Source organism: Leopardus geoffroyi, chromosome D1, assembly GCF_018350155.1.
Source record: "Leopardus geoffroyi isolate Oge1 chromosome D1, O.geoffroyi_Oge1_pat1.0, whole genome shotgun sequence".
In the NCBI taxonomy this organism is placed as follows: domain Eukaryota; kingdom Metazoa; phylum Chordata; class Mammalia; order Carnivora; family Felidae; genus Leopardus; species Leopardus geoffroyi.
The window spans coordinates 25,871,711-25,894,622 of record NC_059329.1 but is presented as its reverse complement, the minus strand read 5'-3'; the positions used below and the strand labels follow the sequence as shown (position 1 = coordinate 25,894,622).

Below are 22,912 nucleotides of genomic sequence, written 5' to 3'. Positions count from 1 at the left end.
TCATACAGAATTATTTCACTACCCTAAAAATTCTGTGCTCTATTTATTTCTCACTTCTCCCTAACCAGTGGCAACCACAGATATTTTTACTGTCTCTGTAGTTTTGCCTTTTTCAAAATGTCATATAGTTCGAGTTATACAGTACATAGACCTTTCAGCTTGGCTTCTTTCACTTAGTAGTGTGCATTTAAATTTCCTCCATGTCTTCTAATGGCTTGATAGTTTCTTTTTTTCTTATTTTTTTTTTTTTAGTGCTGATTAATACTGAATTTTCTGGATGTATCACTGTTTATATATACATTCACCAGCTGAAGGATATCTTGATTGCTTCCAAGTTTCAGCATTTAAAAAAAAAATTTTTTTTTTTGAGAGACAGACACAGAGCACAAGCAGGGGAGGGGCAGAGAGAGAGGGAGACACAGAATCTGAAGCAGGCTCCAGGTTCTGAGCTCAGCACAGAGCTTGATGCGGGGCTCAAACTCACAAATCATGAGATGATGATGTGAGCCAAAGTGGTACCCTTAACCGACTGAGCCACCCAGGCACCCCTAAGTTTCAGCATTTATGAATAAAACTGCTGTGAACATGCATGTACAGGCTTTTGTGTGGACATAACTTTTTAGCTCATTTGGATGAACACCAAGGAGTCTAACTGCTGGAACCTGTGGTAAGGTATCTTTAGTTTTATAAGAAACTGACAAGTTATCTTCCAAAGTGTGTTTACCATTTTGTATTCCTACTAGCAATGGAAGACATTTCCTATTATTTCACATCTTTGTCAGCATTTAATTCTGGGTTTTTGCCATTCTAATAGGTGTGTGGTGTTATCTCGTTTTAATTTGCATTTCCTTGATGACGTATTAATGTGGAGCATTTTTTCATATACTTATCTATTATTTGCATATTTTTTTGGTGAGGTGTCTGCTTAGGTCTTTGGCTTTTTAAATCAGCTGTTTGTTTTCTTATTGTTGATTTTTAAGAGTTCTTTATACATTTTGGATAACAGTCTTTTATCAAATAAATCTTTTGCCAGTATTTTCACCCAAGTCTACTACTTGTCTTTTCATTTTATGGATAGTGTCTTGACACAGCAGAAAAATTTTAATTTCAGTGAAGTCCAGCTCATCAGTTCTTTCATGGATTGTGACTCTAATGTATCTAAAAAAGTTTATCACCAAAGCCAAGATCATTTGTATTTTCTCCTATGTTACCTTCTATGAGTTTTATCATTTTGCATTTTACATTAAGGTCTGTGATCCATTTTGAGTAATTTTTTGAAAGCTGTAAGGTCTGTATCTAGATTTATATTTTTGACTGTGGATTTTGCCAATTCTTCCAGCACTATTTGTTGAAAAGAATTTTTTTTTTTAATCCACTGTGTTGACTTTTCTCTTTTGTCAAAGATCAATTGACAGTATTTATGTGGGTCTATTTCTGGGCTCTCTGTTCTGTTTCATTGATGTATTTGTTAATTTTTTTTTTTTTTTTGCCAATACCACACTGTATTGATGATTATAGCTTTATGGTATGTCTTTAAGTCACTTGGTGTCAGTCTCCCAACTTTGTTCTTCTCCTTTAATATTGTGTTAGCTGTTCTAATCTTTTACCTCTCTCTATAACTTTAAAATAAAAAATAACTTGCTTTGGTTTTGATTGGCATAGCATTGTGAATCTATAGATCAAGTTTGGAAGAATTGATACCTTGACCATATATTGACCCTTCTATCCAGGAACATGGTATATCTCTCAAATTTTTTTAGTTGTTTACCTTTACAAGAATATTGTAGGTTTACTCCTACAGATCTTGTACATAGTTAAAAAAATTCTTTTAATGTTTATTTTTCAGAGAGAGAGAGAGAGAGAGAGAGAGAGACTTTTGAGTGGGGGAGAGACAGAGAGAGAGGGAGACACAGTATCTGAAGCAGGCTCTAGGCTCTGAGTTGTCAGCACAGAGCCTGACGCGGGGCTTGAATTCATGAACCATGAAGTCATGACCTGAGCTGAAGTTGGACGCTCAACTGACTGACGCACCCAGGCACCCCCATGTTTTTTTAGATTTGTATTTAATTCTTTCTTTTTTTGGGGGGGTGTGCTGATATAAATACTATTGTGCTTTTAATTTCAAATTGAACTTAATCATTGTTGGTGCATTGGAAACCAATCGGCTTTTGTATATTAACTTTGTATTCTGCTATTTTGGTCATTAAATTTAATCATTCGTGATTAAAAATTCTCAGTAAACTAAGATTAGTGGGAAATGTCCTCAACTTGATAAAGAGTATCTATAAAAAATCTGTAACTGTAATAGTGAGAAACTCATTCTGTAAATAAGATCAGGAACAAGGTAAGGACGTCCCCTCTTTCCACTGCTTTTCAACACTGTGCTGGAGTTCCTAGCTAATGCCATTAAGGCAAGAAAAGGAAATAAAAGATATACAAATGGGAAAGGAAGAAATTAAACAGCCTTTGTACACAGATGACATGATCATCTAGGTAAACAGTATATTTTTATTTAATTTTTTTTTTTCAACGTTTATTTATTTTTGGGACAGAGAGAGACAGAGCATGAACGGGGGAGGGGCAGTGAGAGAGGGAGACACAGAATCGGAAACAGGCTCCAGGCTCTGAGCCATCAGCCCAGAGCCTGACGCGGGGCTCGAACTCACGGACCGCGAGATCGTGACCTGGCTGAAGTCGGACGCTTAACCGACTGCGCCACCCAGGCGCCCCCTTTTTTTTTTTTTTTATTTTTATTTAATTTTTTTTTTCAACGTTTATTTATTTTTGGGACAGAGAGAGACAGAGCATGAACGGGGGAGGGGCAGTGAGAGAGGGAGACACAGAATCGGAAACAGGCTTAGGTAAACAGTATAAAAGAATTGTCTAAAAATCTCCTGCAACTACCAAATGTAAGACACAAAACAATATATTTTTAAATGCCTCTTTAAAAAATATATTTTAAATACATAAAACCTTGGATTGTGAGTAACTTGTTCTGCAAGTGTTCTGCAAGACGAGCAAACGTTTCTAATAAATTTTAACTTGATAAACAAGCAGTTTCTTGCAATACGAGTAGTACATGATGCCAGATGTCACATGATCAAACTGAGTCAGTGGTTCTTGAAATCCTCTTTGATGTGCAAGTGCTTTGGATTACAAGCATGTTTCTGGAATGAATTCTGCTCACAAACCAAGGTTTTACTATACTTCTATAGGAAGAAGTCTTAAGTAAGAAGGACCTGCTAACTTCTTTTCCACTTTTTTAAACAAAAAATTAGTATTTTAGTGTATTAATCCACTTAATATATCACTTCAGAATGCATTCAAGGAAATTTCTTTCCTTTTAAAAAAAAATTTTAAGTTTTATTTAAATCCAAGTCAGTTAACATACAGTACAATAATGATTTCAGTAGAATCCAGTGACCCATCACCCACATACAACACCCCAGTGCTCATCCCAACAGATGCCCTCCCCAATGCCTATCACCCATGTAGTCCATCCCCCCACCCGAAACGCGTCCAGCAACCCTCAGTATGCTCTCTGTATTTAAGAATCTCTTATGGTTTGCCTTCCTTTCTCTTTTTATCTTATTTTTCCTTCCTCTCCCCTATGTTCATCTGTTGAGTTTCTCAAATTCCACATATGAATAAAGTGATGTGATATTTGTCTTTCTCTGACTGACTTACTTCGTTTAGCATAATACCCTCTAGTTCCATCCACATTGTTGGCACCTGGCATGATTTCATTCTTTTTGATCACCAAGTAATATTCCTGTGTGTGTGTGTGTGTGTGTGTGTGTGTGTGTGTGTGTGTCACATCTTCTTTATCCATTCACCAGTTGATGGACATTTGGGCTCTTCCCATAATTTGGCTATTGTTGATAGTGCTGCTGTAAATATTGGGGTGCATGTGCTCCTTTGAATCAGCATTTTTGTATCCTTTGGAAAAATACCTAGTAGTGAAATTGCTGGGTTACAGGGTAGTTCTATTTTTAATTTTTTGAGAGACCAAGGAAATTTCTTGACTAACAAACTATTTGAGTAGAAGTGTTAAGCTTTCAAAGGGCTAATAGTTACATGAAATACTTTGGCTAGACATTCAGTGTAATAGGGTTTGATAAGTTTGATAAGCGATAATTATAGGAGTATACAATATATTTTAGTAGAAAAATTGTCAAAGATGTAAATAGAAAATTCCTAAAAGAATAAAGATATCATTTTCACCTTTTGGAAAATTTAAATGCTTTTATAAATAAATATTAGTGTAGATGCAGTAAAATAGGCGCAAACAGTAAAAATTGGTACAACCTTTCCATTTTTAGAAATTGTGTGTGTATTTTAACTTTTTAAATTAAAAATAAATTTAGTCTTATAAAAATTTGCAAAAATAGTGCAGAGAGATTCAGTATACTCTGCACTTAGGTTTAGATGATGTCACAATTTTTAGGAATTTATTCTTCTAAAAGAATTTTAATGTTTCTTTTTGAGAGCAAGAGAGAGAGAGAGAGAGAGAGAGAGAGAGAGCATGAACGGTGAGGGGCAGAATCCAAAGCAGGCACCGAGAGCTGTCAACACAGATCCCAAGGTGGGACTCAAACTCAATAGCCATGAGATCATGACCTGAGCTGAAGTCGGACACTCAACCCACTGAGCCACCCAGGCGACCCAGGAATTTATTCTAAAGAAGTATAAGAAATTGGAGCATAGACTTAGATACAATTATTACATCCTGTTATTACAATCCTATGTTTTGTGCTCGCTTCAGCAGCACATATACAATCTTGTTTTCAAGTATTGAGCTTTTAACCTGGGAGCTTCCCAATTCTATCAATTTGCACGATTTAACAGCTTTTCCAAAATCAGTCTAGGTTAGTGAAGGTATCGTTAATATTGTCCGTGCATGTTAACAGTTTCAACCAAACTGTCTGTCTGTTATACCCCATGCATGACAAGTATATGACTAATACAACATTCAGAAGGTATTTCTGGGCCAGACCGCTATACCAGTGACAAAAATATCAGTAGTGATAAGAATGTTCAATGAATGATTGGCAGGCAGTGTGCTCAGTAACTCACATGCATTATTTCATTTAATCTTTCAACTTCCAGGTACTGTTAACTTCCCCATTTTATAGATGAGTAAACTGAGGTTTAGAAGTTACCTAAGGTCTACCACCTAAGGTAGCCCATAGTAGTTTAAATTTAAATCCTGCATTACTGATTACTGCTTTCCTCATTGTTTTCTTTCTTCTCTCTTCCTTCTGTGTTTCACAGTCATGTTGATCTAGAAATCTGTTTTGTATGCCAAGGGGAAAGTGATATGCCAAGGGCCAAATGTTACCTTATGTCTTAGTTTGGGGTGCTTTCACAAAGTACCATAAATTAGATAAAATTGCAAGACTAAATGCTCTGCAGCAGTGCTGACTCATGGGAGCTCTGGATGGATTTTTGATAGTGTCACCTGATAAGCTTTGTATTTTGTAGTGGTGGGAACGGGAGCAGGGGAGATCAAAGGTGAGGACAATTAGCAGTATTCTCGGTAAGAAATGGTATTCATCCCTACTAAAGCTTGGGCTAGGGGAAGTGATAGAGTCAAGAGAAAATTAGGAGGTAGAATGTAATAATAAATACGCTCTGGGAGTAGATTTTCATTGTTTGTTTTTTTTTAATTTATTTTAGAGAGTGAGAGCAAGTCGGGGAGAGAGGCAGAGGGAAAGATTGAGAGAAAGAGGATGTCAGAGAGAGCAGGTTCCATGCTCAGCACGGAGCCCGATGTGGAGCTCGATTTCACACCCCTGGGATCATGACTTGAGTCGAAATAAAGAGTTGGATGTTCAACCTACGGAGCCAACCAGGCACCCCGGATTTTCATTTTTGATGAGCTTGTGAGATTGGGCAAGGCAAGGAAGAAAGCCTGAGATGTTGGGAAGGATAATGAGTTCTAGATAATATTTGCATATTGAATGTGTATTGATGAGGACTTTAGTGGTTTTGATTTTCCAGTCTGAGTCATAGAAAATGTTGGTGATACCTATCAATAACTTGGTTTTATTTTTCTTTAATTTTTGATTTTTTCTCCCACCCCAAATTATTTTATGGTTCTTTTTGTGGGTTTAAGGCCACATGCTGTCTTAATCATGTAGCAGTTACTGCTCCCAGAGAGCCAGTGGACTTTGATGAGCAGTAGAGAGAGTGGAGAGTTTTATCTTATTTTCATTATTGACCTTTTGATGTAGTGTAACTCATTAGATTGTTTTGGAGTTTGAGTATTTACCTATTTACTAACAAGTTGATAGAAGTTTTTCACTAGAAAATATAAAATCTCATAATGCCATTATAGAATAAGGCCTGATTCATAAGCATTTTCTAAGAGGGAGATTATAAGTGTCTTTTTTTTCTTACCCATAGGGTAAAAGTTGGATTGTTAAAAGAAGTTATGAAGATTTTCGGGTACTTGATAAACATCTTCATTTATGTATTTATGACCGACGATTCTCCCAACTCTCAGAGCTTCCCCGTTCTGATGCTCTGAAGGATAGTCCAGAGGTAAGCATTTAGTTCTTTGCAGCCTTAATCGCTGTATATAAATTAGCAGAAAGTGTTGCCTATATACTAAATAAAACCTTATATCGAACACTCAGGATGATTCTTGGGATTATTTAATTATTTCATAACTGAAAAAGTTGTAGTGCTATGTAGAATGTTTAGAATTAAAGTAGGTTTGGTGTGTAATTTTATTAAAAAGATTCATAATATATAATGGGCTACATATATGAGACCATTCTTCAAAGAGAATATAAAATATGGAGGCAAAAACATGGAAAAATGTTGACCTCACTAATAATTAAAGAAAGGCATAGCTTATGATGGCATGCCATATCTTGTGCCCTTATCTTTACTCCTGCCAAATTTCTAGTAAAAATATAAAAGATTTTAAAAAAATTAAATGGGAAAAGATTCTTTATAACATCAGAATATAAAAACCATCAAAATTATGAGGAATCTTCTTTATTTTTTATTTTTTTGAGAGGGAGGGAGAGGGAGAGAGAGAATCCTAAGCAGGCTCCATGCCTAGCACAGAGCCTGACGCAGGGCTTGGTCTCACAACCATGAGATCATGATGTGAGGAATCTTTGAAAGTAGATAGGATAAGATTTATGGGGGTGAGCAAATACAGCATACAAACAGGTACAGGAGGATTGAAGAAGACACATCAACTAGAAATCTTAATCGTAAAAACCAAATAAATAAAATAATTGAGAAGAGCAAACAGAGGGCTTTCAGAAGCATGGTTACTATCCTCAGAGAGACAGGAGGCAATCACAGTCATGGAATGAGAACGTATTTTTAGAAAAATAAAAAATCAGAGATCTTAGAAATGAACATGTACTTATTTAAATTAATTTTAGTTATAGCAAACCTGAAGAGCTGGACTGTGTGCAGAATGGACACAGATGAAGAGAGCATTAGTGAGCTGAGAGAGCAAACTTTATAATAATACAGCCCCAGAAGGGAATGAAAGATAAAAAGTTGCGTGAGAACAGTGGGAATCATGGAAAAAAGATCCTGAAGTTCCTACTTCCCTCTCCTAGGAGTTCTAGCAGGATACAGGAGACAGAAGTAACTAAAAGTTAATATAAGAAAATGCCCTAAAGCTAAAGAAAGCCATGTTTCAGATCACATGGGCCCAGTAAGTACTAAATATAATGACTGAAAAGACATGCATCTAGAAACAGTGTAGTGAAATTTCAACAGCCAAAACAGAGAACACCAAAAGCTTCCAGAGAACAAAAAAACATGCTTTAAAAAAAAAAAACAAGAACAAGAATTGTATTGACAGTAGACTCAACAGCAGCTTGAAAACAGTGCAGATATCTTTCAAGTCCTGATGGGAAGCCATTTCAAATCTGTAATTAATTCCAAGGCAGCTAAGTAGGTGGGACAAAGTAGAGGCATCATCAGTCATGCAAGAACTGACACAGGAACAGGGTCTCAGGAATATTCTAAAGCCACAGCTTCTTTTGTATCACCGAAAATCTAGAAGTCTGTCTCTGTTTCCTATCTCTGTCTCTTTGTTCCATTTCTCTTTCTCAAGCTGTCTCAGAACATGGCCACTACTAAAAGGCCCCAGGTTTTTAATCTCTTTTTTTAAGACAGCTGCTAGAATGAATTAAAAATTTTCAACTTAATTCCTAATTCCTGCAGTAACTCTTGTTAGGCCAGCTAGTGTTTGGTCCCATTTCTGGACCAATCCACAGACCCGTGGTGTGGGATCACATATGAACATGGCTGTCCTGCCGCAGCTGCATGCCTGGAAGCTTACAGCAGGTCTTGGAGAGTTTCAGAGTAGCCAGGGGGAAGCTGGCAGAAAAGCCAAGTATGTCTCTGCTGTGATTGTTTTTTTACATTTTCAGTATGAGATAGAGACAACAATAAAATTAGAAGCTATATAATAGTATGACCCCCTGATGATGAGGAGCTAGCGGTTCAAGTTCTTCACAAGACAGGGGATTTCTATGTAAGTGCCGATGGTTTCACTTCACGGAACTCTTAAGCCTCTGTGAAGAATCCTCTGTAACTATTAAAATGCCTAAAAATCTACAGAATTTTTGCCCCAGAAACAACTAATTTATACCAGTTACTTGGACAGGGAGTGCAGTATCTTGACTTGGAGTTACCACTGAATCTTCTCTTTCTCTTTAGTCCATCACTCAGATGCTTATGGCTTACCTCTCCCGCCTTTCAGCTATTGCTGGCAACAAGATCAATTGTGGACCTGCCCTTACTTGGATGGAGGTATTTTCTAATTCACTTCTTATCAAAATTTATTTTTGAATTGTCTACTGAAGAAATTTAATGTTAATTTAATTTCTATAGCTATTGAGTTTCAGGAATCAAAGAAATAGAATTAATGCTCATCTTTTGGAAGGATAGATATGTCTTATGCTAAGTATTTTTTTTATCTCAAATCTTTCTTTAAGAATCCAAGAAACTAATTTTAATATATCTTGGGAATTGCAGTGACATGTCTTATTTTGGTGTTTAATGTATTAAGTGTACATTTAGCAAGATATATATATTTAGTTGACTTAGTAATTGAAAATATTTTTCAATTATTTATGAATGACAATTAACCTTTTAAAGAGTCCAGTTTAAGTATTGAGTATTACACAGTATCCAGAAAATATGTTAAGTATTTCTCCTTAATTTGCAGATTTATTCTCTCCTTCCAGTGGAAATTGGAAAGTCAGAATGGGAAGTAGAATATGGAATTTAGCACCAGGCCAACTTGCATTGAGATTGGTTTTTCCATTATTGGCTGTGTGATCTTGGAAAATTACAGTGAAACCTCAGATTACAAGTAACTTGTTCTGAGAGTGTTTCACAAGATGACCAAACATTTCTAATGTATTTTAACTTGCTAAAGGAGCAGTATCTTGCAATATGAGTAGTATGTGACGCTGAACGTCATGTGATTACAACTGAGCCAGCGGTCCTTGAAATTTGCTTTGATACACAAGTGATTACTTTGATATACAAGTAATTCGCTTTGGATTATAAGCATGTTTCCAGAACGAATTATGCACACAAACAAAGGTTTTACTGTATTTAATTTCTCATAAATTACATAAGCTCTTTTAGCTTTAGCATCTTCATCTTTAGGTTTTTTTAAAATGTTTGTTTATTTTTGAGAGAGAGAAAGAGAGACAGAGCGCAAGCAGGGTAGGGACACAAAGAGAGGGAGACACAGAATCTGAAGCAGGCTCCAGACTGAGCTGTCAGCACAGAGCCTGATGGGTGGCTCAAACCCATGAACTGCAAGATCGTGACCTGAGCCGAAGTCGGTTGCTTAAGGGACTGAGCCACCTAGGCGCCCCAAGTATCTTCATCTTTAAGTGTTGATAATCATGCTGAGTACCTTTTAGATTTATGAGGATTACACTGAATCATATGTTATATGCACAGCACAATGACTGGCATATAATAAGTACTCAGTAAATATTAGGTGTTGTTTTTTTTTTTTTTAAGATTCTTTGGGTTATGGTTTCTCTAAATCAAATTGAACACTTTTATAGAGAAACTTTTACAAGTCCCCTGTCTTTATCTCATAGTTCATTTTCTTTGTCGTAGATTGATAATAAGGGAAATCATCTTCTAGTTCATGAGGAATCATCCATTAACACTCCTGCTGTTGGTGCTGCCCACGTTATCAAGAGGTACACTGCTCGGGCCCCTGATGAATTGACTTTAGAGGTAAATGACTAAAGACTCTGTCAGCTCAGGCCCTTTCCCCATACTCTATTGTCTTTCAGCCTAGGATGCCATCTGTTTTTATTTAACGACTGTACTCATCCTTGAAAATTCAGCTTAAATGTCTCCCATTTCTTCTAGGAAGTCATCCTTGATCTTCTTCCTACTCCATGCAAATACATATCCCCAAAGAGCCTGGATTGAATGTTATTCTGAACTGTTCTCATGGCTTATATCTGACCTTTCATTTATTACACTCAGTCATAATTGTTCTCCTGTTTGTCTCCATGACCTTCTTGAAAGCCAGGTCTCAATCTTTTTGTTTTGTGTTTTTAGTACCTAAATATGATACCCAGTGACACCTTCTTCTCATTGTTTGTTCAAAGATTGAGGTAAAGAACAGATGAAAAGTGAAATGAACATTGCTTGCAATCAGATGCAAAAGGAGGGGAATTAAGTTTCTTCCTCTAATATTGGATGATGAGAGACAAAAAACTGCTTACAGTTATTCAGTTTAAGAAACACAGTATAGATGTTTAGGTTCCATACACAGAGGAATGTCTTAAAAGATGCCATGCCTGTGAGCAAATACAGCTTTGTGAAGTTGATTCTTTCATGATGTGAAAATTAGTTGTAAATATACAAAGACAAATTCTTTTTTATTTAAAAAATTTTTTTAATTTTTTTTTTTTTTATTTACTTTTGAGACAGAGACAGAGTATGAGTGGGAGAGGGTCAGAGAGAGAGGGAGACACAGAATCTGAAATAGGCTCCAGGCTCTGAGCTGTCAGCACAGAGCCCGACGCAGGGCTCGAATTCATGGACTGTGAGATCATGACCTGAGCTGAAGTTGGACGCTTCACTGACTGAGCCACCCAGGCACCCCTACAAAGAAAAATTCTTAAAAGCAATATGTATACCACAGTAATATTGCTGTGAAGCACTTAACTATGTTTTGTTACAGAGATCACCACTTATTTTGATTGAAGAATGTGATTTCCATTAAATATATTATTAAGAACTATTATTATGATTTTATATTTATAATTTTGTAAAAGTTTGTATAAACTCACTAGTTTGTCAAATTTTATACTTACTAAGAATAACCAAGTAATTGTAGGTATCTTAGGCCTTTGATATATGATTTAATAAGATATGTACTCAGCACAGTACATGACACATGGTCAATGCTCACTAAATGTCTATGAATATAAGTTATGGTGGTTCTAAGTATGAGTATTTTAAACTATCCCTTGTAGGTGATCTGATCACTTTTACTTTTAGTAACAGTAGTGACTATTTTAACGGAAGTGGTGGTGATGGTGTGAAACCTGACATTCAAAAATCCTATACTGTAAGTCTGACTTTCTGAAGTTACTACACGTAGGTTAACCACTTACCTTTTTTAGACCTCTTCTTTACCGATCATTAAGATGATTAAATTCTTTACAGAAGTAAGTGTTACATTTTTCCAGAAGTAATTAGCCACAGAATGAGAGTGGAACTTATCTTTTTGTTATGGTTCACATTTAAATTCTGGACATAATAATGGGTTTAAAATTTGACTAAAAATATGTCACTTAAAATTTTTTCTTGTAGGTGGGAGACATTGTTTCTGTTATTGACATGCCCCCGAAAGTGTTAAGCACATGGTGGAGAGGCAAGCATGGATTTCAGGTAGGCAACAAATAAGGTGTGAAGGAGTAAAAAACAAAACAAAACAAAACAGTTTTTCTTTATTCTTTAGTAATATTTATTTCTCTTTGCAGCATGTGCTGGCAGTGGACCTTGTCAGCGGAGGTAGAAAAATATAGATGATATTAGACTTGGATTTCCTTTTCTAGTTACTCTTGTGGTTGTTTTATCTCCTTCTTCTTTAAATGGAAAGAGTAGGAACATAGTAGGAACAGAATCACAGGTCTGAGTACCACTTTTAGATTATCAGGCCTGTGATTCTGCCTTGCTTTAAAAAAAATTTTTTTTAATGTTTATTTGTTTTTGAGAGAGAGAGAGTGTGTGAGCAGGGGAGGGGCAGACAGAGAGGGAGACACAGAATCCAAAGCAGGCTCCAGGCTCTGAGCTGTCAGCACAGAGCCCGACGTGGAGCTCAAACTCACAAACCGTGAGATCATGACTTGAGCTGAAGTCAGATGTCTGGCTTAACCAACTGAGTCACCCAGGCACCCCCCTGACTCTGCCTTGCTTTTAATATTGATTTGGAATCAGGATTCACATGTATTTAAAAAATTTTTTTTTAACCTTTTTTTTTTTTTTTTTTTAATTTTTTTTTTCAACATTTATTTATTTTTGGGACAGAGAGAGACAGAGCATGAACGGGGGAGGGGCAGAGAGAGAGGGAGACACAGAATCGGAAACAGGCTCCAGGCTCTGAGCCATCAGCCCAGAGCCCGACGCGGGGCTCGAACTCACAGACCGCGAGATCGTGACCTGGCTGAAGTCGGAGGCTTAACCGACTGCACCACCCAGGCGCCCCTTAACCTTTATTTTTGAGAGATATAGAGAGACAGAGCACAAGTGGGGGAGGGGCAGAGAGGGAAGGAGACACAGAATCTGAAGCAGGCTCCAGGCTCTGAGTTGTCAACACAGGGGCTCAAACCCTCGTGAGATCATGACCTGAGCCAAAGTCGGACACTTAACCTACTAAGCCACCCAGGCACCCCTCACACATTTTTTTTTTTTTTTTTTTTTTGGTTTTTTTATTCTTATTTTAAGAGAGAGAGAGCCCAAGCAGGGGAGGAGCAGACAGAGAGGGAGAAAGAGAGAATCCCAAGCAGGCTGTTAGGGCAGAGCCTGATTCAGGACTCCAGCTTGTGAACTGTGTAAAATGGGGATAGTAGGACTATTTTTTGTTTCATAAGATTATAGTAAAGATTAAAGGTGTGAGGATAAAATTTGTAAAGTACATAGAACAGACCCGATGCATACTTTTCACTCAAAAAATATTGATTTTTAAGTTTTAATTGGTTTTTTTACAAATTTAATTTTATTGATTCCTTTATTATAAAAGTATCCATGGCAATTTAATTTGATGATTAAGACTAGAAAAATCATATCCATATTATATCATAAAATAATTGGGGTCATTTATCTTAATTGCTATGCATAATTGTTGCTTTTGATTAAATATAAAACTAAAAGACTGGGGTATCCTTTTTTCTATTGAGGGGTCAATTTTTCATGTTCATGGAAATGAGCTATATATAAACATTAGGCTCTAAAAGATGATGAAAAAATAAATTTGGATTTTAAATGGCAGTTATATTGTTTTCTTGGTATGGCTACCTTTCTTATAATCTTAGACAAGTCATTTGCTTTCTTTGTACTTTAGTTTATTCTTAATTAGAAAATTCCACTTATAATCCTTCTAGTCCTTCTCAACATTTTAATTCTATTATTGTAAAAATGGTAGCAGGTTTCTCCTTCTTTCATGTGACATATTTATTGAGATCTGACTTTGTGCTAGGTATAGATTCCTAACTTTAAAGAATAAATGTTTATTTATTTTTTGAGAGAGAGGGAGAGAGAGAGCATGAGTAGGGGAAGGGGTAGAGAGAGAGGGAAAGAGAAAATCCCAAGCAGGCTCCTCACTCTCAGCACAGAGCCCGACATTGGGCTCTAACTTATGAACTGTGAGATCATGACCTGAACTGAAATCATGAGTCGGACACTGACTGAGCCACCCAGGCACCCTCTTCCTAACTCTTTTATTTAGAGTCACATAAATTAATTTCTAGCCTAAACAGATTATTCATTTAAAAATTAGTATATAAATTAACAATTGTTAAAATTAGCTTATTGCCAAACAAATTATTTAAAATAAAAACAGATTTTTAAACTTAAAGGGTTTATTTGTAAATGATAGTGAAAGTTTTTTTACATAGTACTGAAAATTTTTTTCATCCTAATTAGTCTTGGAAGGGCAGTCATTTCTGTTTAGATCATGTTAGGATATGCATTTGAAAAGGGGAGTTGATTGTGGGCATTGTGGGGGGTCACCTATAAAACCAGGACTGGTTTTTAAATGTCACTGTCGGGGCGCCTGGGTGGCGCAGTCGGTTAAGCGTCCGACTTCAGCCAGGTCACGATCTCGCGGTCCGTGAGTTCGAGCCCCGCGTCGGGCTCTGGGCTGATGGCTCAGAGCCTGGAGCCTGTTTCCGATTCTGTGTCTCCCTCTCTCTCTGCCCCTCCCCCGTTCATGCTCTGTCTCTCTCTGTCCCAAAAATAAATAATAAACGTTGAAAAAAAAAATTTAAATGTCACTGTCAAAACTTCATTTATAAAATGAGACCAGTACTGTAAGGAAATAATCCACACAATCCACTCTTCTTTGCTGTCCCTAAACACTCGTCCATTTGTAAGAATGCCTCATGGCTTATTGCAGGGGGAAGTTGAATGGGGAGGCATGTATTGAGCATCTATTATGTGCAAAGTATTGCTGGGCACTTTATACACAATATTTTCTTTAATCTTCACAACGCTATTAAGTCCTTTTATGGAGGGGAAACAATATGAGAGGCTTAATAAACAGCCAAGATACCTAATTGTAAGCGATGGAGTAGGGTCTCAAATTCACATCTGCCCCATCCTATTGCCTGAGGAGCACTAAGTAGGATTTCTGCATTTAAGTCTCATTATTAACTTCATCCACCTCAGTTTTCAGCCCTATGAAAAAGAACATCTTTCCTTCCCAGCCAGCAAAAAATGCTGTAAAGATGAACCAACTAAGGACTGTAAAGCATATAGGTTTTACTGGTGGAAACATTTCTGTTACCATGTGTTGTTTTTATGTGATGATTAATATATTTTATCTAGGAAAAAACTCCTCTTCAAGCTATTTGTGATGTTCTCTACCCTTGTTAGGTATTTTTAAATGGCAAACATATGCCCTTCCTTACTCAAATATTTCGTTGAGAGAGGAAGATAATTAGAATTTATTCCATGAATATGATAATTATAGATGAGATCGCTGATTTTTAAGTTTGAAAGAACCGGAATAATGGCTTAGCCCATTGGTTTTCCCATGTATGTATTTTATGTTTGTTTATTTTTTAATTTATTTTGAGCGAGAAAGAGAGCAAGCTGGGGAGGGGCACAGAGAGAGGGAGAGAGAAATCCCAAGCAGGCTCCTGCACTTTCAGCGCAGAGCCCAATGCAGGGCTTGAACTCATGAACTGTAAGATCATGACCTGAGCCGAAACCCAAGAGTCGGACGCTTAACCACTGAGCCACCCAGGCGCTCTACATGTATATATTTTAACTCCATGGAATTGTTAATTAGAGTCTTACACCTGAGTGTGAGAAAAGGCAACAATGGAGCTGCCCTCGTTAGTTTAAGGGGCACCCTTAAACTTAGTTTAAGTCAGGCACCCTGGGGCCTTATGCCCCAGGGAGCATGTCTGGTATGATCTCAGTGCTCCCCTCAGGGTCTCTTAGATGCATGGTAGGTTCAGAGCCCAGCAAGATTCCCTGGGAGTTCTAGGAAGTTTTCCTGGACAATGTGACTTTGGAATGCAGAGTCTTGTGTGTTTCTTCTGAGGGTGGGATGTCCAGCGGGGCAGACAGATCAGACTGAAACGGCCAGCACCTCAGTTAGCTAACTTGACTGGTCCTGGACATACAGATGGACATTGTAAGCTGGGCTTTGTCAGTGGACTATGCGGGGAGGAGCCACCAAGGCAGGAAGCCTGCACTAATAATGTGTAGGGGCTGAGCTTGACCTTGAGGTGGGTTCTAGTAGTTTTCCTGGGGATCAAGGCCATTTAGAGATGACTGTTCCCAGAAGAGACAGTAAAGGGGAACAAGGTTGTGGGCCACTGCTTCCCAGGATAGATGCCAACTCTGTAGTATCATGCTCTGAGCACTGCTGGAAAGCTTTCTGGAAGTGTGCTGTCAGTATGCAGGCCCTGTGCATCTCCACTTGCGTGTCTGCTCAACTTGAAGTGTTCATGCCTTGTTACATGGATTCTGCTTTTCTTTTGTTACAGTCACGTGTGTCTGTTGTCTCCTTTCTGGCCAGCTCTCAAGGCATGACAAGGTACAGGCATCAGTATTGAAGCCTTTCCTGTGTATTGCTGTGAACTGATGCTGTGCATTGCTGGGTTGTGACTTTATTATTAAGAGAATAATTAGACCTCATTTTTAGTACAGATTTACAGAATAATTGAGCAGGTAGTATAGAGTTTCATATAATCCCTTCCACCGCCCCCACACAGACATGTACACAGCTTCTCCTATTATTAACGTCTTGCTTTACAAATTCATTGTATAGCATTGGCAAAATGCTGATCTTTGCTGACCACCAGCTGATTTGCAAAGATTACAGATAGCATAGAATAAGTACTGTTTCTAAAAGAGTTGTCTGAGGATCATTAGATCCTGGGCCAGAATCACATGGATACAGAATATTTGGATATATATAATACAGAATGTCAGTTTCACATCCTGCCCCACAATGATTAAAATAATTTGGGGCTTGCTTTTTTGTTATAATTAATAAATCAAATTTCGTACATTATTATTAACCGTAGCCCATTGTTTACACTAAGGTTCACTCTTTGTGATGTATAGTTCTGTGCGTTTTAGTGAATGCCTAATTACATGTATGAACATTACAGCTTCATACAGAGTAGTTTCACTGCCCTAACCCTTGTGCTCTACCTTTTTTTCCTTCTCTCCTCATAACCCCTGAGAACTACTGATCATTTACTGTCTCCACAGTTTTGGCTTTTTCAAAATATCATACAGTTGGAGCCATACAGTATGTAGTCAGACTGGCTTCTCTCACTTAGCAGTGTGCCTTTAAAGTTCTTCTGTGTGTTTCCGTGGTTCGAGAATTCCTTTTCTGTCACTAATATTCATTGTTATGGATGTGCCAGAGTTTATTTTTCCGTTCAATTATTACAGGACATCTTGGCCGTTTCCAGTTTTTGGCAGTTATTAATAAAGCTGCTATAAACATCCACGTGCAGGTTTTTGTGTGGATATAAGACCTCAGCTCCTTTGGGTAAATATGAAGGAGTGCAGTTGCTGGATCATATGGTAAGCCTGTGTTTAGCTCTGTAAGAAGCCACCAACTGTCTTTCAAAGTGGTTGTCCCGTTCTGCATTCCTACCAACAAGTGATGCTGTTCTCAGCATTCTCACTAACATTTGATGGTTCTCAGGTTTTTTTGGATTTTAGCCATTTTAATAGGTGCGTAGTGGTATTAAATTGTTGTCATAATTTGCAAATAAAGTCCAAGTTATAGGATTTATTAATATACTTAAGGGTGTTACGCTGCTATCTTCATTCTTCTATTACCAGTAATTGCTTCTGCTTTTCCTTCACCACTGATTTTCAAACCTTAGTGTACTTGAAAATCACCGGGGGAACTTGTTAAAATATAAAGTCCCAGGACCGAAGCCCAAAAATTCTGTTTCAGTGATGGTGGGATGAGGCATAAGACCGTATTTTTATCTATGTGATTCTGGTTCAGGTGTTGCCCAGAAACAGTGCTCACTGTGTGCTGTAGGTAGTAGGTAAACTGCTACTCAGCCAGTGGTTGATAAAGTTGAGCATTTTTCCAAGTTCTGGTCCATGTATTGTTTTAGACCATAATTTAGCTGTGGGAACAGAAGGATTAGTTCACCCATGTGTTTAAATTATACCGTGACTCTGTTTCTTTTCTTAAACTTCTCAGAGTAGGAAGTGTGAAATTATATTAACTATAGAAATTCTGAAATCTGTTTTTACTTTGTTTCCTAAAGTGTATCATCTTTTACCTTTGTTTTCTGAAGTGTTTCATCATAGAATGTACTTAAACAAAAGCAAAAAAAAAAAAAAAAAAAACCCAACACAACTATTTTTTTTCCCTTATTTTAAAAACTAAATGGCATCAGCTTTTGTGCCTGGCTGTGGAGTTTTGTTGGAAATAGGAGGTGAGGTATCTGGGGAGCCTTTTTTCTTAGGTAAAAGACGTAACACAAATACAAAATGTCAATATCTTTGAGAAGTATTTGTTTAGGCAGTTTCTCAGAGTTTTATCTGGGAGTAGCTAGCATCAGAATGACTTGAGAAACATGTTAAAGTGAGGTATTACCAATCAGAATCTTGGGGAATGGGGACAGGAATCTGAATTTTACCAAGTTCTTCAGATAGTTATTCAGCACAAAATGTGAGAATCACCAAGTGGCCTCCCATTGTTTATCCTATGCACAGATAAAAGAAGAAATTAAACACAGTTTAGCAAATACTCTCTTTACCCCCCAGGAAATCTTCCTTAAAACACATTTGGGACATAGTTAACCTAATGGATAGAATACCACTTAGAGATAGATAGAATTTTATACAGCTTGCGTTCTCTTAGCTCTCTACAACATGGTAAAGGATCAGCTGTTTTATTTTTCATAGTTACCCCCAATGTCATGTTAGTGTTTTTGTGTACAAATATCAGAGAAGCAGTTCATGGACAATAAAAAGGTCTCTTAGCTCAGGAGTTTAATATGGTTCTAGGTAACTTATTTCAAAAAAGTATTCTTTATTCTAAAGGAAGATATTTGGGAACATTGTCCCCCATACTAATTTAACAGAGGGGCGAAGTTTACCTGTTCCTTTACAAAAAGATCATATTATTTATATATGGCATCCAAAGCTACGCCTTTTCATTACTCACTATTAAATGAGGCACAACATTTCCTCTCTAGCTAAGTTTCAGGAAATCATATACTATAAATTTTCATTGGTAATGTTAAATAATTTCAAGTAAAGAGGAAATATATTATACTACAAATAAAGTACTTCTTAAATGTGCTGTACTAAGTACTTTCCATTAATCTCTAGTTCTTATAACTCTGTGAAGAAGGTACTATTATCATCTCTTGCTGATGACAGAACTAAAGCATGTGGGTTTAAACAACTTGCCCATTGTTATTCTGCTGTTTCATATCCGAGCTTAGATCAAATCCTAGGTATTCTGGGCAACGAATAGATCACAATAGTAATTTAACGAACTGGTGGCTTCTACTTGTCTCCTTGTAGAAAAAATGATAGTGGGTCGTCTCGTCCTAACCTGTCATTTAAAAATTACAGAAATCTAGAGACAAAAGATTTAGATAAATTGTGCTGATTCTGATTCACCAAGACAGTACATAATGGTATAGCCAGGACCAGTTCACAAGCTTGGTGAGTTCCAATTTTGCATTTTTCCCCCTTGGATCATAAAAATATGTAAATTTTCTTAAATTATCTTCTGTATTGTTGCTATTTTTATTTTTATTATTAGTGCAACTGCCATTGATACCATAAATTTGTTTCTCCATAGCCTTTTGATAATTTATAGCATCAGAATATGTCCTACCAAATGATATTTAAACGTTCAATTTCATGGAAATTATTAACAAAATGGTTTAGAGCAGTAGTTCTTAAACTCCTCAAACTTACACCCCCTCATTATAATAAATATTTTCTAAAATCCTTCCATGTGATTTCTGAAATGAAATATACAAACAATACCTACAATTTCAAAGAAGTCAGTATTTTTCACATATAAAAGAAATAAAGGTATACTTTTTATTTATTAAATTTTTAAATAAACTTTTTAAATGATTTTATTTATTTTTGAGAGAGAGAGAGAGTGAGTGTGAGCGGGGAAGGGTCAGAGAGAGAGGGAGGCACAGAATCCGAAGCAGGCTCCAGGCTCTGAGCCGTCAGCATAGAGCCCAATGTGGGGCTCGAACTCACAGAGCTGTGAGACCATGACCTGAGCCGAAGTCAGACGCTCAACCGACTGAGCCACCCAGGCGTCCCAAATACTGATATATTTTAAAGTTCAAATGATCAATCACAGATTCATACTGAGTAGTAAAAACAAATGATTGTAAGGGGAGATGGTACCCTAGTGGGGAAATATAGGGAGGAAAGGGGTGCAGTATCTCTGAATTTGAACTTCTCTTGTCATGGAATATATGAACACTAGAGACCTGGGAAGATAGGAAGTTGTAGTCTGAAAATGAAAAATTAGAAACTCTCTGAGGCCACATAGTTACATTGATGAAAAATCTGTGGTATATCTCTGGAAGTAAGAGCATGACTTCATTCACTATGCTTAATACAAAAAAATATTTTGTTATGCTAAGTCCTAAACTTTCACTAGCCATTAATTACATAAATCAACTATTAGAATAGGATTTTTTTTAAAAAAATCAGTGATAAGCACATTGTTGTGTTGAAATTCCTGTTAGATTTTGATTAGTTGCCTCAGAGAGACTATAGTTAGGATTAGGCTCCATTGGTAAGCAGTGATTTCATTCTATTCTCACTGTTACCAAAGCTCCAGCCTTATTTTAAGACAGTAGTTTCTTATCCAACATTCCCTCTAAGTTGTACCAGAATATTTTTTTCAGTACATTTACTTTTGTCACCAAACCTATTTCCTTTACTGTGTGAGCCCATCCTCAATGTAGAAGAAGGTCAGAAGATTCAGATTGCAGTCTGTTGCATTTAGGTCTTTCCTTATGCACTTGCAGTTGGAGAGGAAGCCATGTATTGGTCAAGCTGCCTGAAACCTATTCCCAGGAGCTATTAGGGTTACGACAGGCACAGGACCCAGTGTGTAGGTATAGATTAGTGGTGAGCCAGAGCAAGTCATGAAATTTTTAGGAATTTGGTGGTACAACTGTGAAACACAGCTGCTTTTAAAAATTAAAGCCTATGGGGCGCCTGGGTGGCGCAGTCGGTTAAGCGTCCGACTTCAGCCAGGTCACGATCTCGCGGTCCGTGAGTTCGAGCCCCGCGTCAGGCTCTGGGCTGATGGCTCAGAGCCTGGAGCCTGTTTCCGATTCTGTGTCTCCCTCTCTCTCTGCCCCTCCCCCGTTCATGCTCTGTCTCTCTCTGTCCCAAAAATAAATAAATGTTGAAAAAAAAAATTAAAAAAAAAATAAATAAAAATTAAAGCCTATGAATTTTTAGTTAAATGAATTGTATTAAAAACAAAGGTAATAAATACTTAAAACTTTATTTATAATTATTTCACTATATTTTACTGTTACCTATGCTCTTGAGGGTATTTCTGCCTAGTGTTTTGTGTGGTATAAATACTACCTAACAGGCTACTGTGCATCTCTTTGCAATTGCGTTTGGTTGCGTCTTGTTGGTAGCTTCACACCCGCCGGGTCTTGACACCAGCCATGGACTCTGGCAAACACTATAAATCAAGACCCTTCCTCTTGGAGAGCCAGTTGTTTAACTTTATCAGCACACTTTGGGATATACAGTAGTCCTCCCTTTTCCCCCAGAGAATGCCTGAAACTATGGATAGTACTGAACCCTGTAAATACTAGGTTTTTCCTATACATATATATGTATCTATGGCAAAGTTTAATTTGTAAATTAGGCACAGTAAGAGATTGACAAAAATAATAAAATAAAACAGTTCTAAAAATATACTAAAAGTTATGCAAATGTGGTCTGTCTCGCTCTCCAAATATCTTATTGTACTGTACTCCTTCTCCTTGTGATGATGTGGGATGATAAATGCCTATGTGATGAGATGAAGTGACGTGAATTACGTAGGCATTGTGACGTCGTGAGAAGGAGAATCATCTGCTTCCAGACCATGGTTTACTGCGGGTAACTGAAACAAAGCAAAACTGTGGATAAAGTGGGGGGGACTATCTCTAGATAGATTGGTCTTTTCTCTCTCTTCCTTCTTATTCCTGGAGTTGAAACTCATCTTGGCCCCTCCCAATATACCCAATTTTCCTCACCCATCTCAGTCCTATAAATTAGAGCTTTAGAAATTGTCACTGCTGCAGAAAGAATAATCTATGACACAGGATGACATAGTTCATACATAAATCATATTATCAGAGTTCCGGTCGCTTTTAACATTTGACATTTTGAGTTTGCCAGAATTGTTGATATTTGGTAAAATATTAGTTTCAGTATGAATCAGAAAAGTAAATGTTCATTAAGTATATTTTTAGTTTTACTTACGTTCTTTCTTAAGGTTACATTATTGTGTATATTTTCAGTAGAACACAACTTCATTTTTTATGATGGAAATTTTATAATAGGAAAATAGAATCTATTTGCCTTTCACAAATTTATAGAGTCAACTCTTCTAATTAAAAGACTTATTAACTAGGAATGCTTTTGGTGAACAAACTAGGAAAAGCGAACAGAAAAAGTGACTGATGGCTGTTGAGTTAGCAGCTAACTGATGCTAAGCAGAAATCTCTAAGATTCTCTTGGCTTTTCTTTTAAGGTCAAATGATGGCCACTACAGGTCCAATCTTGATACCTGGATTCAAAACAGGAGGAAGGAAACAGAATAGTGGTAATAGAGCTGTATTTACACGTGCTGTGGCTACACCTGCATGCAAGGAGTGTGGGCACTGAATATATAATTTAGCTGATGGTAATATACTTTATTTTAAAGGGAGACAAGTGAGCAGGGATTGGAGATAGGCAGTAAAGGAACATACCATGGACCTTTACATAGCACACAGTAGCATGCTCACTCATATATTTAAAGCTAATGCATGGAGACAAATTTAAAAGGTACGAATGTAACTGATATATAGTTCCCCAAAGAAGTTCATTAAACTTTGTTCAGTTTTTGTTAGGAAGTGACAAAAAACTAGTTTTTATTTGCTGAAAGATA

At 37.0% G+C, this 22,912-nt stretch overlaps 1 protein-coding gene across 6 annotated transcripts in view; it reads left to right on the top strand.

Moving 5' to 3' along the window:
* The window catches only part of ARHGAP32 (Rho GTPase activating protein 32), a 298,650-nt gene that overhangs the window by 196,446 nt on the left and 79,292 nt on the right, over positions 1-22,912 (top strand). For all 6 annotated transcript variants that reach the window (XM_045483461.1, XM_045483459.1, XM_045483460.1 and 3 more), the window contains 4 exons: positions 6,409-6,546; positions 8,704-8,796; positions 10,132-10,254; positions 11,851-11,928. In XM_045483461.1, coding sequence (XP_045339417.1) covers positions 6,409-6,546; positions 8,704-8,796; positions 10,132-10,254; positions 11,851-11,928 — 432 coding nt within the window. The remainder of the gene's footprint in view (positions 1-6,408; positions 6,547-8,703; positions 8,797-10,131; positions 10,255-11,850; positions 11,929-22,912) is intronic.